A 23,814-nucleotide genomic window follows, 5' to 3' on the forward strand; every position below is an offset into this window, starting at 1 on the left:
ACCTCAGGGACGGCCTGGGTGTGCTGTACCTCATTTGGGAACTTGCAAAATGGTCACAAAATCACAGCCTTCTGAGTTTGAGTGCAATCCATGCAAGACGGGTGGTGAAACCAAATGGGGTTTTGAAGGATGAATAGGAGTTCTTCTGGATGAACTTGAGGGTGATGATAATAACAGTCAATATTTTTTCTGAGTGTCTACTGTTTATCAGTGCTAATATACAATTTGTCAGATCAACTCTGGTAGATTTAACCATAGGAGGCCATCGGTTTCTAAGTTGCAAACCACTTGATCTCAGAGGACATCTTGCCTACCCTGGAAAGAGTGACAAGGAAGTGATGTATCAAGAAGTGGGTGAGGGAGTGTAAAAACTGGGACATATAAGCAACTAGCTGGAAGCTGGGGTTTGAATGAGAAATCTTACCTGATCAGATGGAGCAAGTGTTGTCTTAGAATGTTCTCTTTTGAGGTAGTGAGCTACCCATCACAGTAGGAGCACAAGCAAGATTGGATAAGTGATCAGGATGCTAGAAAGTTTAACCCTGTTGGGGAATTGGATCAGGTTTCTGTCTGATTCCTCTTTTTCTGTCCCAACTTTTACCCATATTGGGAAAGAAATAGGCCTTAGAATTGTACAACTTGAGTATGGCATAAGGTTCTGACCAGTTGACTCCTGGCTAGGATCAGAAGTCACATGGGCAGTGATAGGCTTTGAGTGGACTCCGGAGACTCCAAAAGGAGAAGTGGTCCCAGAGGCTGGAGTGAGTGGGTCAGTGGGACCCGGGCCAGGTTGCAGAAAGTAGCCTCACTTTTCCCCATCTGAAGAATGGGTTAGTGGATGAGCTAATGGGAACCAAGGAGGCAGAGGTCTTAACCAAAAGGTCTTTATTTTTAAAATTTTTTTATAAAGATCTTATTTATGTATTCACGAGAGATGGACAGAGGCAGAGACACAGGTAGAGGGAGAAGCAGGCTCCCCATTGGGAGCCTGAATCCCAGGACCCCAAAGGCAGATGATGCTCAACCAAAGAGCCACCCAGGTGCCCCAACCAAAAAGTCTTTAAAGTGAGGAAGTGACAAGGGAAGTCAGGGGTAGATCTCATACCTTCAGGAGACCCCTTCATGCATCACCAGTCCATATCTTACCTGTGTGTGTGTGTGTGTGACACACACATGCACACATTCTTTTATTTTACTTATTTATTTTTAAAGATTTTATGTATTTACTCATGAGAGAGTGAGGCAGAGACATAGGCAGAGAGAGAAGCAGGCTCCATGCAGGGAGCCTGATGTGCCCTGAGCCAAAGGCTGACATTCAACCGCTGAGCTACCCAGGCATCCCTCACACACATTCTTTTATAACCAGCTTTAGGCCTAAGACAGAGACCACAGACATCCCCCATCCCCCACCCCTCACCCCCCACCAACACAGACTCGGGCCCCTGGGAAGGGTAGGAATGCCAGGGCAGCGCGGGGGTGGTGTGCCTGGCTGACTCAGTTTCCAGGTCTGTAGTTCACACCCTCTTTTTTTTTTTTTTTTGGTCACCTCCCTCTGTCTCATCTCTGGGTCAGTGGGCTCTCTATCTCTGTTTCTCATTCACTGTCTCTCACCCATTCTCCTCTGTGTTTCATTCCCATCAAAGCTCTTTCCATATCCCCTCCCTCCCCTCTCTTTTCGCTAAGTATTTCCCTGTGTACTTGTCTGTGGGTCTCTCCCTTGTCACCCACCCCCATATCCAGGTGGAAGTTTTCAACCAAATCAAAGGCAGGCAGGCAGGGCAGACGAAGCCCAAGCCCCAGGCGGACTCCTTCAGCACACACAGGGAGGGAGGGAGCGCCCTAGGGAAGTCTGGAAATCGTTACCCCAGAGGTAGGCAGGCCTGGCAGAGGGAGGAGGGGGCTGAGAGAGTTGGGACCCCTTCAGAAAGAGGGCTGTTTCTCATGGATTCCCTGATGCAGTGGGTGGTCTCTGTTCTCCTCCCCCTCTGGGTTCTTGTCTCCCCCAACTCACATCTCTAAAGTTCCCTAAAACTCTGAGTTTCTATTTCCCCTTCCTCCCACTTGCCCTTCACAGCCCTTTCCTCTCTCTAGGTCTCCCCTCCCCCAATTCTCTGAGTTTCCGGGCCCCTCCCTCAAAGTCCCAGTCCCTCTGTGCCTGGGTCTCTTTCTCACCCTATCCATCCATCCACACACCTGCAGGCCTTCTATTGGCTGGTTCGGGGGGAGGGGGGGTTCTGTTACCTGGGGCGACAGCAACAACAAGCCGGCTCCTGCGCGGCTACCAGGCAGGGGAGGGACCATGGCGGGTCGGACCCTAGCTCTGCGCTATGGCCCCCCATGGCCCCCAATCGCTGGGCCGGAGGCGCCTGGGTCCTGGCCCAATTGGCATCTCACCAGCACTAGTGTCGCCCACCACATTATCCCATCTGTGCCCTTTCCCCCGCCCACCATGCAGGTAAGAGGACCCTAGGTCTCAGGCTAGAAGGAGACTGGGGTCCAGACCCCTGTGTCTGAAGGAGAGGCCTTGGGGATCCAGACACCTGCCCAGAGAAAAGGGGATTAGGGGCGTGGACTCCTCTCTGACTGAAGGAGAGTCCTCGACTCCTGGGTCTGAAAGAAGAGGGGCTAGGGAAACCTGGATGACTGGACCTGGAGGGAGGAAAGTTTTGGGGACCGACTGGGAGAGGTCAGGTCTCGCAGGCCGGACTTGACTTCTTTTAGCTGAAGTCCTTCTTCCCAGTCCACGGTGGCGGAGCCCCTGCCCGCGGCCGCAAAGCAGGATTTGCACGTCTGGGATTTTGACGAGGTCATCAGCAGATGGGAGACCACCTCTGGCTCAGCTTACATACCTAAGACCCAGGGCGGCCCCTACGCACAGCCCAGGGCCCCAGAGCCTTCAGACCCCACACGGACTGTGGGGATCAAGGATTTAGCAGAAAAGGTAAGGCTCTGGGATGCAGAGGTCCGCAGGGACAGGGCTGGGGATCGCAGTGGAGTGCCTTGCACCCTCACGTGGGAACCCTGCGTCGCCCTCCCGCAGCTCAGACACCTCGGCTGGCGCCTCCCGCTGATCGCGAAGCACCAGTGCAGTGAGATGAAAGCTCAGTACACCGGCTGGCCGGGCCTGGACCAGCCCGCCACCTTCCACGTCGGGCCCCAGTCCCTGGAATTTGCAGACCACCTCCGCGGAGGCCCTTCCCAGGTAGCGAAGAAGACCTGCTGCCACCGTGGGACAGAGCTTGTAGCGCCTGGGACGGGGGCGGAGGGGCTCTGAAGCTGGGGACCAGACGAGGAGACCCTGGGGTGGGTGGACAATTTTGAGTCCGGGGTCCTAACCAAAGGTCTGGGACGGAATCAGGTTACAGAGTCTGGGGGTGGAGCTCCGTTCTTTTGAGGTAGGGTCAGGAGGCGGAGAGGGCTGGAGACCGTAATCCCAGCTGGGAGGCTGGGGCCACAACTCGTAAATCCCCGGGGCGGGGCTGGGCAGGGGTTCGGAGGCTGTGGTCAGAGCAGGGCGGCGGCGGGCACGTGGGGGCGAGCCTTGAACTTTCCGAGCCGCGGTCGGGAGGAGGCGGGACTAGGCTTTCCTGGAGAGGATGAGCAGAGAAAAGGTTGCCCGAGGTGCGGCTTGAATTCCAGCGGCGGGAGGTGGAAGCCGGGAGTCTGTCGGCGGACCTAGAAAGATTTTTTTTTTTTTTTTTTTTGTGCTTGGGGGTTGGGCTTTGTGTTGACCCTCAAATGTTAGGATTTTGGAGCATCCCTAATAAGGGTTCTGATTTGGGTAGCGAAGCTAAAGTGCGCTGGCTTGCGTTTGATTGGTCAGGAAGGATTCTGCAGGCGAATGTGAGAACCTGTTGGGTCGAAGGAGGGATCCTGAGTTCTGGGACCCAGGTCCTGGAATGCGGTATGAAACCTCTCTCTTGCTCATGCCTTCCTCCCCGGATCCTCGTCAGGCTTTAATCCCCTGGACAAAGAACCCCGAGCTGGCCGGCCGGCTTTTCACAGTATCTGACCAGGGCATCTTGGACCGTCGTCAGCTCTATCTGACCACCTCGGCCAAGGACTTCCGGGCCTACCCGAAGTGAGCTGGGTCCTCGCTCCGCACGGCCCCCAGCATAAGCTGGCGGGATGCCGACCCTGGGTGTCAGTTTCCCCTGTCCGACTCAGTAGCCTCAGCCTTCATTCAGTTCCTGCACACTCAAGAACCGGAAGTTCAGGCCCCAGCCCTACCTCTTTTAGCGCCCAAGTATTCTTAGTGTCAGCTCTCAGGAAATTGAAACCTGCGCCTTGTCCAAGAGGGGGGACCAGGGGCGGGGCCCTAGGGATCTAGGGCGGGGTCTACTTTGGTTCCGAGATACTCCTTTCCAAGGGTTCGAAAAAACTCCAAATTCCAGGCCCTTAAGGACATCGAATCCAGGAATTCAGGTTAGCAGTCCTCAGCCCCCATCCTTCCTAAGGGGTCCCCGACTCCTACAAACGTGTCCTTGCCTCAGAACGCAGGAGTGCAGGTCTACAGGGTCCTCAGAACGCGAGGTCTGAACCTCTCAGACTTGTCCCTAGGATCCAGCTGTCCCTTCCCCATCAACAGGAAGGAGTTGTCTGGATATCCCCGCAAGGACTCGCTGACCTACTGGAACTTCCAGAAGACGCCTCACGCCTGGGGCCATGACCCGCGCCCTCCTCGGCCGCCAGGGATCCGCGTGCCCCACGTCCGCCCGATGACGAGAGCCGTGCCGCACCGCGGGTCGTGGTCTCTGGCTCAGGAGTCCTACAGACCCCCGGTGCACCCACTCCTCCGGCTCGACCGTTTCTGCCCGCTGGAACTGCCCTGGGGCGGCCCGCACTGGCAGCCGGTGCCGGGCATCTACAGCGTGCCGCAAGCCTACCGCACTGAGAACTCCAGCTACGGCAGCATGAAGCCAGCCGCGGTGAGCCCGCAGCGCCAGCCCCGCCCCGGACTCGCCCCCCAGGCGGGGCGGAGCCGAGGCCTGGAAACATGCCCGTCACGTGGGAGCGAGGCGGCGGCCAGGCCCCGCCCACTGGGTCGTGAGCCCGGCGAATCCCACGCTGGACCGTAGGGTTGACCGGATTGGGGGCTGGGGGGTAGGTGGGCGCTGAGCTGAAAACGTACCTTGGGGCTGTCGGTTCGCGGGAGGGACAGGCCCTCCGCGACAGAGGGGGCGGAGCTTATCTTATTAGTCAACTGCGTTAAATGGCCTAAACCACGCCCATGGATGGTTTGCTCTGGGGGCCTGAGGGTGGGGGAGATGGGGCTGCCGCTGAATTCCATGCGGGAGGAAGGCACGCCTGCGTGCAGGTGGAACCCCGTCTCAGGGCACAGAATCCAATCTCGAAGTCATGCCCTCCCAAAGAGAGTAAACTATGGGACAGGAATGGCTTCCAGTCTATGGCAGGTGGAGGGGAGGGGGATTGAGGTCTCCGCCAGTCACCTTGGAAGGGGCGCGCTCCATCCAGCCATGCAGACTCCCACCATGATGGGCAGAGGCGAGGCTATACCACCTTGGGCAAGGTCAAGGGCTTCCTGTGGCCCAAGCATGACTTCGCTAGCACCTGAGGCACTAGAGGATCCAGTCATGAAGTCAGCTTCACCTTGGGTGCCTATCAGGGAGTGGGGGTAAGGGGCATTCCATGGAGCCACTCCTGCACACCTCCCTGACCTTTTCTGGTTCTCGCCCCCGGAGAGATTAGTGTCCAGGTTACCCCATCATACCGCCACCCCCAGTGGCCTTGCCACCCCCACAGCCTGCAACTATAAGACCAGGTAAACATCACAGGGGAGGAACTGAGAATGGAGACGCTCCAGGTAAGACTAGGGCCTCCAGGTGCTTTGCAACTCCATCCAGGCCTCAGCTGGCACAAGGAGGGGAGAGTCCTACAACCTGATTGAGGTGGCTTCCTTCTAGAAGGCTGTGGACAGCCACCGGACTTTCTGCCAGGAGGGCCCTAGGCAGGTGGAGCAGGGCCTGAGGGTGGGACTCTGCAGTGTGGGAGGATCTGGGGTTCCTGAGTATCAGGGGCAGAGAATCAAAGTGGGAGGGATGGGTCCTGAATGGAAGATGTCAGGCAGGGGAGCTGGGTCCCTGAATGTCCGGGGTGGGGAGGGTAAGGGCTCAGAGTAGAGATGTCTGGCTGGCCCTGAGACACTGGCCTTGTCCCAGGGGTTGCTGCTGTGGCTGCTGCTGAGTGTGGGTGGGGTGTGGGCATCCAGGGGGCCATTGCGGCCGCTGTGCCGGCCCATCAACGCCACCCTGGCTGCTGAGAACGAAGCCTGCCCGGTCTGTATCACCTTCACCACCACCATCTGTGCCGGCTACTGCCCCAGCATGGTGAGCTTCAGGGGATGGTGGGGACCAGCCCTGCTGGACTGGGAACAACGGGTGCCACCTCAGCTTCAGGGTGGATTACTCAGGGCCAGGCCCACATCAGATGTAAAACAACAGCTGGGATGGAAGGATGGCCCACCCCCTGGGCAGGGGCTGGGGAATTGGAAGTCAAAGCTGGGCATGTGGGAGGAAGGGAGGGAGAGCACAGAGGGTCTGCTGGACACCTGAGTTTGAGACCTGGGGGGCGGCAGGAGAGCTCAGGGGAGGGCCTGACCACAGGCAGGTAGTCATGCCCCCCCATCCCTCTCCTGGCCTACAGGTACGAGTGCTGCCAGCCGCCCTGCCACCTGTGCCCCAGCCAGTGTGCACCTACCATGAGCTGCACTTTGCTTCCATCCGGCTCCCCGGATGCCCGCCTGGCGTGGACCCCATGGTCTCCTTCCCCGTGGCCCTCAGCTGTCGCTGTGGGCCCTGCCGTCTCAGCAACTCCGACTGTGGGGGTCCCAGAGCTCAATCCTTGGCCTGTGACCGCCCCCTGCTCCCGGGCCTCCTGTTCCTCTAAGGATCCCCTCCTGCCCCAACTCCTGGAGCCAGCAGATGCTCCTTCCCTCCCCTCCCAATAAAGGCTTCTCAAACTGCACTCAGGTTGTCTCTGTCAGGCTCAGGATGCATGTACGCATGTAGATGCACACACACACAGAATGGGTCTAGTTTTTCAGGGCATCTGGGTGGCTCAGTAGGTTGAGCATCTGATTCTTGATTTTGTCTCAGTTCATGATCTTGGGATCATGGGATCGAGCCCCACACTGGGCTTCACACTGGGCATCCTGGAGCCTCCCTAGGGTTCTCTCTTTCTCCCTCTCCCTCTGCCCTCCCCCTGCCATTCCCTTGAGCTCTAAAAAAAAAAAAAAAAAAAAAAAAAGAGAGAGAGAGAGAGAGAGAGAGAATGGGTCCAGTTTCAGAACCATTTTATACAAAGTTACAGCGTCAGAACTCTAGTAGAAAACAGGGCGTGGGGGGGGGGGAGGTGAAGGTGACATCAGCTCAGGAGGTGTCCATGGTTTCACCTTCTGTGGGGAGAAGGAAGGGGGGCCATGTGGTCAGTGTGGTCTCGAGGGAAGGGCCTGAGATATCCAGGCTACATATGGCCTGCCCCCCTGGGGTGGGTGACCCTGGGGACAGGTGCAGCAGAGGACACTCACTGAGCTCGTTGAAGAGAAAGGCATCCTGGTACTCCTTCATGTACTGCGTGGAGCGTGACTCGTCCAGAAAGAGCGAGTAGACCCGTTTGATGTCATCTACCTGTACTTCCGTGCCCTGATAGGGAAAGGCCAGATCTCAGTGGGGCCCCTCCCAGTGCGGCAGGTCAGGGTGAAGACCCCCGGGCCAGACTGCTTGGGCCTGAATCCTGCATCGGCCACCTCCCGGCTGAGGGTCCAACCCCTCCGGTCCTTAGTTTCTTCATCTGTAAGATGGACTTGACGGCATTAACTTTGAGATGAGAGACATCTATGAAGCACCTGCTATGTGTCAGGCGAGGAAATACAGGTATAAACTCCGCAGACCCAACTTCCCAGCCTTTGAAAACCTATGTTCTGGGGCTAAATGCAACAACGCCCTCCAAGCCCTTGGAGTGAGGAGTAGGTCACTCACTTGGGCGGGCCCCGGGGGTTACTGGGCTAGCTGACCTTGCGTTTCCGGCACACCAGGCTGGCAGCTGTGATAAGCTGGATGGCGTAGCGTAATGAGGTCTCCAGGCCGATGCGCGTCAGCACCGTGTAGGCGTCCTCACTCATTTCTACGTCTTCCTCTTCACACCTGTGGGCAGGTGGGGCGGGGTGGGGTGGGGTGGGGTGTGGTCAGCCAGGGCCAGGGCTCTGACTGCAGCAAACCCCTGGCTGGCGCTTCCCCCTGGGCGCTGTTGAAGTCCTGGGGGACATGTGGAGTCTATGTTCACAGAACCACAGAACGGCAAGCAAGAAGGGCCACTGAGGCATGGGCTGGACCTGTCACCTGGGCTTCCAACCCTCTCCAGCCAGGGCTCTTTCCCCAGTGTCAGCCACTGGCCCACCACCAGATCTGAGGCCATTGCTTGGTTGCCCAGCCCAGCCCAGCCCTACCTCCTGCAGGCCCAGAGACCTACCCCTTCAGACCTCACTGCCTCCACTTGCCAAATAGGGTGGGTGCCAGCCCTGCTTCTCAGACCCGTAGCCTGGTCCTGCCCCAGAACCCCAGGCGGCCCTGCCCATACCGGATGCGTAGGATCTGCTTTGTGTCCTTCTCACTGTAGGGAGAGGTGGAGACAATGAGCAGTCGGTCTAGTAGGTCGATGGGGATGCCATGGGGGCTCTGGTAGCTGGTACCCCGGATCCTGGGGAAGAGGAGAAAGGGAGGGTGGTCAGGGTGATGCTCCCAGAACCCAGGTCTCCATTTCCTCTACTTAAAATACCCCACCCACCCTCTCCATCACAGCCCACTCACTGGGCAAATATCACCTAACCTTCAGCTCATGGCTACTGTCATCACCAACTGTGCAGCTGTCCCCCAGCTGTGTCACCACCCCCGCCCACAGAAAACTGGGTTGGTCTGAGCTAGGTATCTATATCCAGGATTACTGAGTCAAGGTCTCACTCCTCTGCTTGACATAGAGCTCCACAGGTAAGAGACTGTGATGGTCCTATTCTGTGCTATTCGTGCTGCACCTGGCCCAGAGCAGGCCCTGGCACATGGCAGTGCCAGGAGAGAGTGGATTCTTGTAATTTGTGGTAGTGACATTCTATTAAGTGGGGGGGGGGGGGGGGGGCAGACACTCACTAGCAAATGATGAACCACTGCTTCTTGGAGATGTATGTGGTAGGTTCTTGTGAGCCTTTGGTCACAGTATTTTTGTCAACCAACCAATATATAACCTGGTTCTACGTGCTTCTGTTTAAAGACATCTTATTTAGCATACACTACTGACCCACTCGCATTGAACTCGTGGCAGACAGCACTCTACATCATGCCTGGAACGAAGCTCATCTGACACACACACTTTCTCTGTAAGGCACATCCATCCTCGCCTTGTGCCTGGGCAACTAGGGGGCCCTTTTAAATCCCAAATCATTAATAAAAAGCAGATAACACGGCATGAAAAGGACACTCAAAAAAAAAAAAAAAAAAAAAAAAAAAGAAAGAAAGAAAGAAAGAAAAGGACACTCATTTACAGCAGGTGAGCTGTAACCAGAAAGCAGGCAGGGCGCCAACTTGCTGGACCTTAGATTAGAGGGTCCACACCCAGTCACACAGGAGCACCAGAGTTGCCAGCACTGATGGGGGGGGGGGGGTAGGGGAGAGGGGCTTACAAATCCATTTAAGTGAGAGTACGTAGTAGACTCAAGAATACATTTTATGCAGATAACAGAGGAGCGACTTGGGTTTGTGCCCTGGCCCAGGATGTGCCCCGCGTGCAGCTGCCATACATTTACCCTCAGCTGGCCCCTTCCTATCTTCGTTAGGAGAGGCAACTCTGGCTCTGACACCTTCTCCATGCAACCTCAGGCACGTCACCAGGCCTTGCTATCCTCTGTAACGTGGGGCTGAGACAATATCCACCTCCTGAACTTCTTTTAAGGGTCAGAGCTGTTCACCCAGGAAACAAGCCACAGAAAATCTGCCCCTTTGTCCTCTGTAATGATGGCCACCCTCTACCGACCAGTTTTAGCTGCCACATGGCCACAGCACTGGAGAAGACATTCCTCAGCTTCCAGAGCAGCCAGGGTGGTGCTGGGCAGTGGGTGACGGTGGAAGTGCTAAGTGCACCCTCCAGGCCCCAGCTTCCCAGGGGAGCTGTTTACCACCCACTTCCTTCTCCCTGTCCACCAAAATACAGATGAGGCAGAGAAGAAGACCAGCTGGGACAACAGGACGAGAGGTGCTGGCAACACCCTAGGGCACAGATTCCCAGAACCAGGTGAGCTCCATGGCTCTAAAATTTTCCCCCGGCATTCTTAGGCCAAAAGCAATATTAAGTTTTGTTCTATAAGGTCGTTAGGGCTAAATGACCTAACTGTAGTGATGCAGGCAGTGTCAAACACATCTGTCTCTGTGCATCCCTCAGAAACTCAAAACATGGGACGCCTAGGTGGCTCAGCGGTTTGGCATCTGCCTTCGGTTCAGGGCGTGATCCTGGAGGCCAAGGATCGAGTCCCACATCAGGCTCCCTACATGGAGCCTGCTTCTCCCTCTGCCTGTGTCTCTGCCTCTGTGTCTCTCATGAATAAATAAATAAAATCATTAAAAAAAGAAAGAAGAAAGAAGAAAGAAAAGAAAAGAAAAGAAAAAAGAAAAGAAAGAAAAGAAAGAAAAGAAAAGAAAAGAAAAGAAAAGAAAAGAAAAGAAAAGAAAAGAAAACTCAGAACATCCCAGAGCACTCATGTGTTTTCAGCAGCATCCTGGCATGCCTTGGCACACAGTTTGGGAACTTGAGCCTCAAGGGCTACAGGAACTAAAATACAGAAAGAACATGATCCTCAACTTCCTGATGGAGCAGAACTGCCTGCCTACCGCCCTGAGCACCCGCCTGCTTTGTTTTAGGGAGAAGCTAAAAGACAAACTTTGTCTAGGCCCCCGTACATGGATAGCCTTGTGACACCAGCTAAGTCCATACCCTTCCTGACAGGGAACTCAACAAACATTCCCTGTTTACCCTGTGCCCATACCCACTACCTGGAGCACCCTGTTTCTCCCAGAGACCTCTGGGGAGGCCAGCAGCTGGCTCACCGGGTGATGCCTCGGTTGGTGGCCATGATGAGGACGGGCGCCATGTCACTCTCCAGGGCCCGATTGAGGAAGGAGAAGCTCTCAATGTCCAGCATGTGGACCTCGTCGATAAACAGCACCTGGGAGCCATTGGGGCATGTGTCAAACCTACCCAAGCCTCTTTCCTCCCATTTGCTCTCACTGTGAGCCGCCTGCCCTGGCCACACCCTGGTACTCACGCCAGGGATGATCTCAGCCTTGCCCTCCTCACGCCACTCGGCCACCTTGGCATTGATCTGCTCTCGGACTTCTGACTTGATCTCCCCTGTGTCGCCTGAAGGAGGTGGGGGTGACACAGGGAGTGTCAGAGAGGAGACAGGGACAGAGGGCCGGAGAGTGGACAGAGAGAAATGAAGATGGGACACCAGGGATAGAGGGAAGAGAGATCAAAACTGGAGTGGCAAAGTGACAGAAGGAGTGTCTCATTCGGTCTGCAATGTCCCAGAGAAGAAGACCCGAGGCAAAGAACCCAGGAAGAAGAGAGGGTAGGACATGCAAGCCCCCATTGGGACTATCCAAGAGGGAATGAGGGCAACAGTGTGGGTAGGACGAACCAGGGGGCTGTACTGGAGGTAGGAGGAGCAGTGTGTGCCATGAACAGAGCCAGCCTGCTGGGCCTCACCTGAGAAGAGAGCCAGGAAGCCCTGGGTGCGGGAGTTGATGACATCAATCTCATGCAGGGACACGGTGTGTACGACCTCCTTGCGTTTCTGGAGCTCTCCGTCTGGACACTGCACAAACTTGGTCTATGGGGCCAGGGGGCAGGGAGGGAGAGGTAAGAGTAAAGAAGAACATGAAAGGGGGCCCAAAGGGGCTGTCTGGGTGGAGAGTTGGGGGAGATTGGACTTCCTGGGGTAGAGCTAAGAATCCAGAAATCCCAGGTCCAAGAGGAAGTTACCACCAGGGCACTCGAGAGCACTGAAGGATCGGAGGTTACTGGAGGACCTCAGAAACCATGAGCAAACTGCAAAGATGAAGTGCCCTCCTTGTCCTGGTGGGTACAGGGAAGAACCAGGAGTAAGGGACATGGGGTGGGGCTACTGGAGGATCCGGACCCTCTGGGCCATGGGGGTGATAGAGGAGATGCAAACATCCTGGTGCCTGGAGTGAGCGGACCCCCAAAGCCCTGGCCCACCTGGGAGCCCATGGCATCATAGTCGCGAGCGCGTGTGAAGGAGCGGCCCAGCTTGGAGATCTTGCCTGTGGCCTTGTCGATGGTAATCACATCCCTGCATGTGGAGGAGGGTGGGAGTGAGGACATGAAAGGGCTCGAGATTCCCCCACCCTGACCACCTACCATGGCCCCCTGCCACTCACCCAGCCTGGACCTTGTCCTTAGTCAGGGACTCAATCATCTTGGTGCCCAGGTCGTATATAGTCTCCATCTCTGTGGTCTTGAGGGTCAGCTTGCCGACCTTAGAGCCCTGAGATGGGTGACAGGCCAGCCAAGGAGTTCAGAGGGGGCCCATTGTCTCCCCAACACAGCTTGGAAATGGGCATGACACAGGGATGCTTTAGGGGGCAATGGACTGTGGATATGTCAAAACTTAACATCCTATAAACTCTTTTAAAAATTATTTATTTATTTATTTATTTGAGGGAGGGAGAGGCACTGGTGGGGCTCAGTGGTTGAGAATCTATCTGCCTTTGGCTCAGGTCATGATCTCCAGGTCCTGGGATCAAGTCTACATCAGGCTCCCCACAGGGAACTTGCTTCTCCCTCTGCCTATGTCTCTGCCTTGCTCTCTGTGTCTCTCATGAATAAATTTAAAACATCTTAAAAAAAAAAAAAAAAAAAAAAGAGTGAGAGACGGGCAGCAGGGAGGAAGCGAGGAAGAATCTGACACAGACTCTGCACTGAGTGCAGAGACCAACGCAGTACTCAATCCCATGACCATGAAATCGTGAGATCATGACCTGAGATGAAACCAAGCTTCAGGGATGCCTGAGTGGCTTAATGGTTGAGTGTTTGCCTTTGGCTCAGGTCGTGATCCCAGGGTCCTAGGATTGAGTCCCACATTGGGCTCCCTGCATGGAGTCCGCTTCTCCCTCTGCCTGTGTCTCTGCCTCTCTCTCTCTCTGTGTCTCCCATGAATAAATAAATAAAATCTTTATTTAAAAAAATAAATAAATAAATAAAAGAAAAGAAACCAAGCGTCAGACGCACTACCAAGCCACCCTGGTGCCCCAACATCCTGTACTTTCACTGTGTGCAGCTTATTGTTTGTTGGTTGCTCAACAAACCGATTACTAAAAACCCAGGAAGATAACAAACAACAACTTACCTAAAAGATAAAGTCTTTAAGAACAGCAACATGGACTAGAGGGCCCTGATGTGGGGAGGTGGGAGTGTGCCACACTCTAACATTCCTTGTTTTATGTCCACGTAACTTGTGTTTTTTTTTTTTTTTTATTAGTCACAAACCCAGAAAACAGAGCTAAGCTAAACACAGCTAAGAAAACAAAAATACCACACTTTCTCCCCACAAAATAAGCACAGTCAGTGTCTTCCAGCACATCCACTTGTCTCTTATTTCTAGTGAGCTGTTCTTTTTGTAGGGAAAGATGGCAGGACAAAAGGGCTGGAATTCAGGAGGAAGAGAGAGATGGTTTTGGTTTTACATTTTTATTTTATTATATTTTAAAGATTTATCGATTTATTTACATAATCTTTACATCAGAGGCACCCGGGTGGCTCACTTGGTTAAGCATCTGACTTTGGCTCAGGTCATGATCCCGGAGTCCTGGGATCAAGCCCCAGCTCTGGCTCCCTGCTCAGCAGGAAATCTGCCTCTCCCTCTCCCTGTGCCCCCACTTATGCTCTCTATTAAAAAAAAAGAAAAGAAAAAAGAAATCTTAAAAATGGGCAATCTTGACTAATGCATGGGAATGCATTGCTGGGTGATAAAACCAATGACACCCAAGAAGTGAAAACAGGCAAGGGCAGCCACCCTTGTGAGGATGTGGGGTGTTGTAGAAAGAGCAATGAGGTAGGGATGGGAGCTGGCAAAGTTCTTTTTTTTTTTTTTTTCTTCAAAGTTCTAATTTCTTATCTTGGTGGTAGTTCTAAGGAGATTTGTTTTATAATAACATACTAGACCATTCGCTTATTTTACGTGCTTCTTTACATCTGTTGCAATTTACAACAAAAATGTTGGGGCATTTGGGTGGCTCCGTGGTCGAGCATCTATCTGCCTGTGGCTCAGGTTGTGATCCCAGGGTCCTGGGATCGAGTACCGCATCAGGTTCCCTGTGAGAAGCCTGCTTCTCCCTCTCCCTATGTCTCTGCCTCTCTCTCTCTGTGTCTCTCATGAATAAATAAATCTTAAAAAAAAAAAAAAAAAAGTTAAAATTCTTAGCTGAAAAAAAAAAAAAGGGAGCAAATCACCATGACCATGTAAGCTGGATAGGAAACACCTTTTAGGGCTAAGCTGCATAAAATCTCACAGAACAGGTTCTTAAGCCTAACCATTAACTGTGAGATGAACACTAGGTGTTTACCATGACATGTTGGCAAACTGAATTTAAATTATTTTATTTAAGATAAATTTTAAAAAAGAAAAAGAAAGAAAGAACGAACTGTGAGAGGGACACCTGGCTGGCTCAGTGAGAACAGCATGCAACTCTTGATCTTGGGGTCATGAGTTTGAGCCCCGCATGTTGTAGGCAGAGATGATTTAAATAAATAAAAGTTAAAAAAAAAATTTAAGTGTGAGGAACTTCCAGACCTTCTCTGTCATGACACCACTTGCTTTTAACGGCTCAGGGCGTCACTCACAAGTGGATAAACTGGGGCGCCTGGGTGGCTCAGTGGTTTAGCGCCACCTTCAGCCCAGGGCGTGATCCTGGAGACCCAGGATCGAGTCCCGTGTCAGGCTCCCTGCATGGAGCCTGCTTCTCCCTCTGCCTGTGTCTCTGCCTCTCTCTCTCTGTGTCTCTCATGAATAAATAAATAAAATCTTAAAAAAAAAAAGTGGATAAACTGTCAATGACCCCCACAGTACACAGTAGAGGGCTCTGACCTGCAGCTCAAACATCCAACATCCCTTGGGTTCTGGCACCCCATCCTCCAGCCCTGGAGGTGGCCCAGGCTCAGCAGCAGACTCACCGTCCCTGTGGCTGGACGGTCAATCTGGATCTCCACCACTTCCCCTTCAATGATCTCAGTCTCCTCCCTAGGCGGAAAACGGATGTGAGCAGAGAGCCCGAGGCCCAGGCCCTTGCAAATGGCTAACTCCCATGAGCCCTTAGGCATGGGACAAGCCGGACAGGGCAGGCAGGGGTCATCCCAAGGCCACTGCAAGCTAACTCCATCCCCCACACCGGGTCCTGTGCTTACTTGATTCGAACGCCAATAGAGCGCCGGAAGGCCTGGGTCAGTGCCTCTGTCTTACTCATCTCCAGCGAGAAGATCTCACTGCCCGCGATGGCTGTGAACGGGGTGTCAGGGCCCAGGGCCTGTGCCATGCCTGGGGAAGAGGTGGTCTGGGTAAGTGGGGACAGCCTGGCACCAGGTCCCCAACACCTATTCTGTGTCAAACCAGCTCTTCTCCCTCCTCAGGAAGTAGCGTAGGTGAAATACACACAGTGTTGGGGGCAGACAGGGAGACATGGAGAAAGCCAGGGATGGCGGGCTACATAGAAGACCTGGACTCGAACCCCATGCTGACCAGAAGGTCAATTTCATGACCCTATAACCTCGCCAGGGCTTTAGAAGTTGTTTAGCCTTTTAGGCTTGGGGGTAATGAGCAGGAATCAAGGCCAAAAGAGGACTGAAAGAGTAGTTAAGGGTGGTGGCTCTAGAGCCAGACCACCTAGGTTCGAATCCCGGTTCCACCGCTTAGCACCATGTGATCCTGAGAAGTCTTGTCTGTTTGTATCTCTGTATAATGAGGACCACAACAGAACAAGTGCTGGTGTGGGACCGCACCTGCAGAGAAGCGATCTGGGGGTGGCAGGCATGCACTGGTGCTCAACCATGAACCCATCACATGACCTGTAACCAGCCCAGGGACAGGTCTTCTGTCTGGCCTGGGGCTGGCCGGCAGACACCGGGGCTGACCTTGCAGTCACTCTAAGCACCACGTCAAGTCTCACAGACAGGAAGTCACTGGACCCTTCTGACCAGTAAGAGGTGGAAATTCTTCCTGGTCCCCTTTCCAGACATGTGCCACACTCTTGCCTGGATAGCCCCGTCCCATATTGCGTGTCCAGAAGACTCCCAGACACCCTGCAAGTCTTAGCTCAGGGCCTGACTTCTCTGGGAAGTCTCTCCTGACAACTGCCATATCACATCCCTCCCTGCTCCCTCATGTCATGTTAATGTCCCATAGTGTCGCAGCAGAATGTAACCATATGATTAAGTTCTAGTCAATAAGATATAAGAAAAAGTATGGGGCAGATATAAGAAAAAGTATGGCTCAGCAGTTTAGTGCCACATTCAGCCCAGGGCCTGATCCTGGAGACTTGGGATCAAGTCCCGCGTCAAGCTCCCTGCATGGAGCCTGCTTCTCCCTCTGCCTGTGTCTCTGCCTCTCTCTCTCTCTCTGTGTCTCTCATGAATGAATAAATAAAGAATCTTAAAAAAAAAAAAAAAAAAAAATTATGTGGGGGTCCCAAGACAGCTGCTTAACGGGAGCTAACTACTTTTAAAGGTAGGGAGGTACACCCTCACTGCAAGATCTCTTTCTCCTTCCTCCTACATGGGAGTATGGATGGGAAGGCCTGTGCTCACTTCGGCAACACATATACTAAAAAATGGACAGGAAGGCCGAAGCTTAGGCAACCCTCTTGGAACATGAGGTGACTCTGCCATAAAAGTACAGAGGAGGGATCCCTGGGTGGCACAGCGGTTTGGCGCCTGCCTTTGGCCCAGGGCGTGATCCTGGAGATCCGGGATCGAATCCCACATCGGGGTCCCGGTGCATGGAGCCTGCTTCTCCCTCTGCCTATGTCTCTGCCTCTCTCTCTCTCTCTCTGTGACTATCATAAATAAATTAATTAATTAATTAAAAAAAAAAAAAAAGTACAGAGGATATTGAGGTAGAAAGGTGAATACTTGATGGAACAGCTCAACAAGCCCTAAGTGGCTTATGTTCAGATTCTTCTATGTGACAGAATGAAGCAGAGCATTTAAGTCTCTGCCATTTTGGGCTGTCTGTTGAATGTGGCCGAACCCAACCTTGATTTACACAGAAAGGATTAACTGGCAGGGACCAGAAGAGCTCCTGCCCTGAGAGGCCTCTTACCCATGGCGATAGCCGTCTTCCCAGTGCCCGGCTGGCCAGCGATGAGCACAGCCCGCCCAGCGATCTTCCCTTCCCGGATCATCTCCAGCACAACACCAGCTGCCCGCCGGGCTGCCAGCTGCCCCACCATGCCCTGGGAAGCCTGTAGAGTGGGAGGTGAGAGCACACCATGTGACTTCCTACTGGACTGCCACCCCCATTTCTACCACCTCCAGACCAGTGAGACGAAAGGGCACGATGCTGGTTAGGGCCTGGGAAAAGCAAAAAAAGCCTTTTCCACCCCAAATTTTTAGGACTAATAAAACTCTACATGTGGCTAAATTTTATAGATATGTAGCCAAAGGTCTGGGAGATCCTAACATGCCCAGGGACCCTGGGAACCCTGTACATCCATGGATCAGCCTTCCCAGCCCACTGCCCTCAGTTCTACCTGCCGTGGCTCCAAGGCATCATCCAGTCCCAGTCCCCGGATGTGGGAGTGCGCACCTGTGGGGGGACGGGGGAGAGGGGGTGGAGGAGGAAGAACCAGAAGACACGTTTACCAGCCAGCTCGTGATAATGTGTGGCCTGAGGAAAGGGGCAGCTTCTCTCAGCCCTGGCTTCCTCCTTGGTCAAATGAGGGGGGGTGGGTCCATGTCTCTACGTTACTGGGAGAATAGCTAGTGGGGGTAAATGCTCAATAAGCTGGAGCTGCCCTTAGGATACAGCAGAGGGAACCAGAATCACCCAGATCTGGTTAACCACATCAGATCAGGATCTAACCGTGACCACTAACAATCACAAACACTTTATGTTTATAGCCTAAGTGGCCCCACAGATTCTTATTTTGTGCCACGTGACCCTGAGAAACAGGAGTCCCAGCTATTACCACCCAGGAGTGCTTCTGGGGTTCAAAAAACTCCTCAGGCCCTCATCAACACAAATTCGAGAAGGGAGACCAGAGAGGTCAGGCCCCTTGCCCAAGACCACACAGCCCAGCAAGAGGTAAAGACGTGGGATTTCAATGTTTCACAATGGACTAGGGCTGGGCAAATGATAGCCTATGGCTCAGTCGCTTGTTTTTGTAAATAAAGCTTTATTGGAACACAGCCACACCCCCTAACTTACTTACTGCCTGTGGCTGCTTTCACACTGCAATGGGAGAACTGATGATTTTTCTACAGAAGAGATTTACTGTCTGGCCCTTTGAGAAAAGATTCGCTGACCCCAGCACTAGATTTTAAGCATCCTGAGGGCTGGTACTGGGAGTAGCTGGTGTCTACTGGGTCTTTTGATAGCTGAAACCGTGTTGGCCCTTGCATGCTGAGGGTTTTTTATCGATGACCTGATGGAATCTTGTATCAATACTGATGAGGTGAACACCTTTGCTCCATTTTGTAGATAAGGACTCCAGGGCAGAGAGCAACTAGCCTCTTGCAGCAAAAGTGGTCCCCAGCACCGGGCCTCCAGAACCCACGTTGCTAGCCTCTTTACTTCTGGGCCTCCCTTATAGGCAGAGTGAACAAATGTGCACAAAGGAGTATAGTTTCCTTTTCCATGCAGGTAAAGCTCTTTGCGGAGGCTGCACTCTGTTGGCCTACTACACCCCAACTTCGTACTCCTAGATTTATGGCCTACTCTGCACATTGAGCCAGGACCAGTGGTTTGACTGCTCTGAGTCAAAGTTTCCTCCATTAAATAAAATACAGGAGAGCAGTCACAATGCACATCTGCTGGGATGGCTGTGAGAACCTGGCAGGACATGAACTCATGCATTTGCTGGTTATCTGTTGAGCGCCTGCTCTGCTGGGGCCCCTGCTAGGGACACAGCCAGAAACAGGCCAGACCTGGTCCCTGCCCTCATGGAGCTAATGCCAGTGTGCGCTGAGGGCATGGGACATTCAGTTCTAGGCCAAGCCCAGTAGGCACTCAGCAAGCAGACACTTTTATGATTTCCAAGCAAAATGCTAGGACACCCAGGAGCCTAACTGGGGTAGCCAAGCCAGCAGAAGTGCGGCCTGGGTTGCATCTCAGGTTGCAGCCTAGCAAGGTCCTCCATGTGCCATCTGAGCCCACTCTGGCACTCAGCCCTATCTCCCCCCATCAGAGAGGGGGATGCGATGGCCCCTGGGCTGGTTGGCTCTGTGGGGTGCAGGCAGGCTCTAGACCCTGCTCACTCACCAATACGCTCAATTCTTGTCACATCTCGGATCTCTGGGACCTTGGTTGTGGCCGTCTGGGGATAGAGGAAGACATATCAGAAAAGCCCTTATGATCCCAGTTTTCACCAACTCCTCTGTCCCTCCTGCCCACATCCCTAGAGGCAGTCCTTTCCATTCTTATTCCCCACAGGCAGGCCAATAACCCAAACAACTGTCACTCCCACCCTTCTTACTTGTCACCACTAACGCTGGTTGGTTGACCCCAGTCAACAGTGTCCCAGAAAGACAAGGACCGTGTCTGTCTCGTTCACAGCACTGTCCCCAGGGCCTAGCACATTATTTGGAGCCCAGAAATTATTTCTGAAGGAAGCAGCTCTCCCCACTCCCATGACTGGAAGGACAAACACCCAATGCAGAGCAGCAAACTGGTCCCTGATTGCCCAGCCCCCTTGTACCACATTGCCTGAATCTGTCACTAGGCCCTTGCACACCCATGTCCCAGAGTCCAGCCTGCTCTCCTCACTTCCCTCACTGAATCAGATCTAGTGACGCTCACGAAGGAAGGCCCCCCAACCACTGCCCCGGCCTGACTCCTTCCAGGGTCTCTGGAGGTCTGGACAGAACAAAAGGTCTCCCTTGGGAGCCCAATCTCCCTGTGTAATCTCACATTTAGAAGGGAGACTATCAGCTCAATATTATCGGCTCTGGTGGATGTGAGTCCCACGAAGGGCACAGCCCACACCTTGCTTGTTCACTTGGGGTTCAATGTTAGGGTTTGGATGAATGATGTACTGAAGTGTTGAGCTGATATAACAAGCAGGTACTGAGCCCTCTGGTGTTCTCAGCTCTCTGAAAAAAGGAGCCAGCCACCATCTCTTCTCATATAGGGGAGAGAGATGAGTAAGTACCCCCAGGACAGTTCGAGAATCCCCAAGTGTTCACAGTGGCATTATTCACAAGAGCCAGAAGGTGGGAAAACCCAAAATATCCATCAATGAATGAATGGATAAACCAAACGTGGTATGTAAACACTTGGAATATTGTTCAGCCATAAAAAGAAAGTTCCAACATATGCTGTAGTGTGGATGAACCTTGAAAACATACAAAGTGAAAGAAGCCAGACACTTAAGATCACATATGGCATGATTTCACTTATATGAAACATGCAGGATAAGTGAATTCATAGACTGGAAGTACATTGGTGGTGACCTAGGGCCACGGGGTCTGAGAGGACTGGGGGATGATGGCCAAGAGCTACAGGGTTTCCCTCTCAGGAGGATAAAGATGTCCTGGAGGTGTTAGTGTACAATTGTGAACATACTAAAAGCTGCTGAACTATACATTTTAAATGGGTAAATTGTAGGGTGGCTGGGTGGCTCAGTGGTTGAGCATCTGCCTTTGGCTCAAGTCCTGATCCTGGGGTCCTGGGATTGAGTCCTGCACTGGGCTCCCTGCAGGCAGCCTGCTTCTCCTTCTGCCTAGGTCTCTGCCTGTCTGTCTTTCATGAATAAATAAATAAAATCTTTACAATAAATAAATACATGGGTAAATTATATGGTATGTGAATTATATCTCACTAAGGCTGTTAAAAATCTGGGTGGTGTGGGGATCCCTGGGTGGCTCAGCGGTTTAGCGCCTGCCTGTGGCCCAGGGCCTGATCTTGGAGTCCCACATCGGGCTCCCTGCATGGAGCCTACTTCTCCCTCTGCTTGTGTCTCTGCCTCTCTCTCTCTCTCTGTGTCTCTCATGAATAAATAAATAAAATATTTTTTAAAAAATTAAGAAATCTGGGTGGTGGGTCCTAGGCTGTATTGTTTGCTGGCACTGGAGTATCTGATGATTTCTTTCTTTTCTAAGTTTTATTTATTTAAGTAATCTCTATATCCAACATGGGGCTCGAACTCAGGACCCCAAGATTAAGAGTCACCTGCTCCAGTGACTTAACCAAGCGCCCCTCACACTTTCTAGTAAGGAAAGGAAAGCCTAAGAAGCCAGCCTGCTGACCCAGTCCCTTGGCCACCTGCCCCCAACCACAGGTCTCTCTTCCACCAGGAGAGGAGATGTAGACATCCAACCCACTGGAAGCCTCCAGTCTCTGGAGCTTAGACCATGGCCGCCACATGGTCACAAGCTTCCCTCCCACCTACCCTCTCCTCATAGAAGGCTGGAACCAAGACCAACAGACACTGGCCCCAAACACTAGCAGAAGAATCAGAACAGGGGTGTCTGGGTGGCTCAGTGGGTTAAGTGTCTGCCTTTGGCTCAAGTCATGATCCTCAGGTCCTGGGATCAAACCGTGCATCAGGCTTCCTGCTCAGAGGGGACTCTGCTTCTTCCTCTCCCACCTCCCACCCCCGCTTCACTCTCTCTCTCTCTCTCTCCCATAAAATCTTAAAAAAAAAAAAAAGACTCAGAACTCACCCTCACATATCACGACACATCCTACCAGACCCTACTTGTGGCAATAAATGGGCATGGGTCCAGAAATCTTAACCCTTAGCAATCCCACACAAACAGACCTGCCTCCTACAAGGCCTTCCTTTGCACCAGAAGCCTCTCCTATGCTGTGCTACTCACTGACCCCATGGTAGCAGAGGCCATTTTATTTTATTAAGATTTTTTGACAGAGAAAGCGCGCACGTGCTTGCACTTGAGCACACAAGCAGAGGGAATAGGAGTGGGAAAAGCAGGCTCCCCACTGAGCAGAGAGCCAGTAGGCAGGGCTTCATCCCAGAGCTGAGATCATGACCTGAGGTGAAGGCAGATACATAACCGATGAGCTGCCCAGGTGCCCCAGCAGAGGTCATTTTAAAACTCAGCACCCACTGTCCCCTCAAACTTCCAATGCTTTATTCATGTCCATGAGAACTGGGTCTTAGGAATGTGGCCATTACCTTTCCTCTTCTGCTTCTGCTCCCCTATCAACCCTCTTTGCCATGACAGCAGCCACAGACTCAAATTCCACACCTACCAGTAACTACCGCCCCACTCCTCCCCCATACCCCCCCACCAGGGTCACTATGGGAACCAAGGTAGCCGGAAGTCCAGTTCAACCCCAAGTTAAGGCCACATCCCTTCTTCATTCAGATGTTTCTTAAGCAAGTGCCAGGACCGGTGTGCCTGATCTCTCCTTTAGTGAGCTCATGCATTCATTCATTCCAACATTCAAGAGTTAACCTACTGAGCATCCACACTGAGTACAAGGGGCTGAAATATTAAAATGGCCAAAACAATCTCATTGCAAGATCCCCAGCCTCTGGACCCCCAGCCCACGGACACCCTTCAAGTTCTCAACACTCTTGTGACTCAAGGCTAAGCAACTTCACACTCTGGACGGATGTCCACCTGAGCGTCCTCCTGTACTCAGGTGCCACTCATGCCATCAGTAACCCAAGACTCCTTGAATGGCTTGAAGCCTAAGTTACTACAACCCTCATCACTTTAGGGCAAAAGACTGCAGAACTGGCTGCTAATTGCACCCAGAGGATTGGAGGCTGGAGCTCCTATAACATGACTGAGTCAGATCAGATTACTGAGATCTTGAATATCCATTTGATTCCAGGATACCAACCCCTTTACTCCTCCCTCAGACCCAGGAGTCCGGGCCCCAGCACCCTCCTCTCTCGGACCCAGGGGTCCAAGCCCCCAGTACCCTCTCCTCCCCTAGACCCAGGGGTCCGGGCCCCAGCCCCCTCCCCCCTCAGACCTAGGGGTCCGGGCCCCCAGCACCCTCCCTCCTCCCTCAGACCCAGAGGTCCGGGCCCCCAGCACCCTCCCTCCTCCCTCAGACCCAGAGGTCCGGGCCCCCAGGCCTTCTCCTCCCTCAGACCCAGGGGCCCAGGCCCCCAGCACCCTTCCCGTTCAGACTCGGAGGTGCGGGTTCGCTCCTCAGCCCTCCCCACGCCACTTACCACGGTTGCCATGATGCTCAGCAACCGCCAATATCCTAGCGGAAACGGAAACGCGGTAAGAAGAAGGCGTTCTGGTCCCTCTAGACGGCCAGGTCCTCCAAAGAGCTCGACGTTTCCTCATAAATATGCAAGCTCTCCTTGTGGGGGCGTGGCGTCACTTTTTAGGCCCCCCTCCTCCGCCGAGACTGAGCCGGCTGAGGGGTGCCCGGAACTCCTGGGTCCGTTCGCTACGCCTCCTGGCCCCTCCCCTTACCCAGGCCTCCTTGCTGAGGCTGATTGCAAAATTCTTAAGACTTCTTTGGGCAACCACACGTCCCCCACGCTCCCTCTCCTCCCTATTCCACCCTCGCCTCTCCCAGCTAATTTTGGG

At 53.2% G+C, this 23,814-nt stretch overlaps 3 protein-coding genes across 3 annotated transcripts; 2 read left to right on the forward strand and 1 right to left on the reverse strand.

The window, feature by feature from the left end:
* Positions 1-1,543: 1,543 nt before the first annotated feature.
* On the forward strand, positions 1,544-5,533 carry LOC119870945. The gene is made up of 5 exons (XM_038528300.1): positions 1,544-2,455; positions 2,741-2,941; positions 3,041-3,202; positions 3,954-4,081; positions 4,589-5,533. Exons 1-5 carry the CDS (start codon positions 2,300-2,302, stop codon positions 5,076-5,078), a joined length of 1,137 nt encoding a protein of 378 aa, XP_038384228.1. The 5' UTR covers positions 1,544-2,299; the 3' UTR covers positions 5,079-5,533.
* Positions 5,534-5,809: 276 nt separating this feature from the next.
* On the forward strand, positions 5,810-6,984 carry LHB (luteinizing hormone subunit beta). The gene is made up of 3 exons (NM_001197033.1): positions 5,810-5,824; positions 6,180-6,347; positions 6,664-6,984. Exons 1-3 carry the CDS (start codon positions 5,810-5,812, stop codon positions 6,904-6,906), a joined length of 426 nt encoding a protein of 141 aa, NP_001183962.1. The 3' UTR covers positions 6,907-6,984.
* A 311-nt stretch (positions 6,985-7,295) lies between these two features.
* Positions 7,296-23,794, reverse strand: RUVBL2 (RuvB like AAA ATPase 2). The gene is made up of 15 exons (XM_038528303.1): positions 23,445-23,794; positions 19,553-19,607; positions 17,823-17,878; positions 17,393-17,534; positions 15,484-15,613; positions 15,253-15,319; positions 12,462-12,568; positions 12,280-12,373; positions 11,767-11,890; positions 11,324-11,418; positions 11,106-11,224; positions 8,596-8,715; positions 8,033-8,162; positions 7,547-7,661; positions 7,296-7,414 (listed from the first exon to the last, which is right to left on the reverse strand). Exons 1-15 carry the CDS (start codon positions 23,454-23,456, stop codon positions 7,389-7,391), a joined length of 1,392 nt encoding a protein of 463 aa, XP_038384231.1. The 5' UTR covers positions 23,457-23,794; the 3' UTR covers positions 7,296-7,388.
* Positions 23,795-23,814: the final 20 nt, after the last annotated feature.

The sequence above is a fragment of the Canis lupus genome, chromosome 1, assembly GCF_011100685.1.
Source record: "Canis lupus familiaris isolate Mischka breed German Shepherd chromosome 1, alternate assembly UU_Cfam_GSD_1.0, whole genome shotgun sequence".
Classification (NCBI taxonomy): Eukaryota; Metazoa; Chordata; class Mammalia; order Carnivora; family Canidae; genus Canis; species Canis lupus.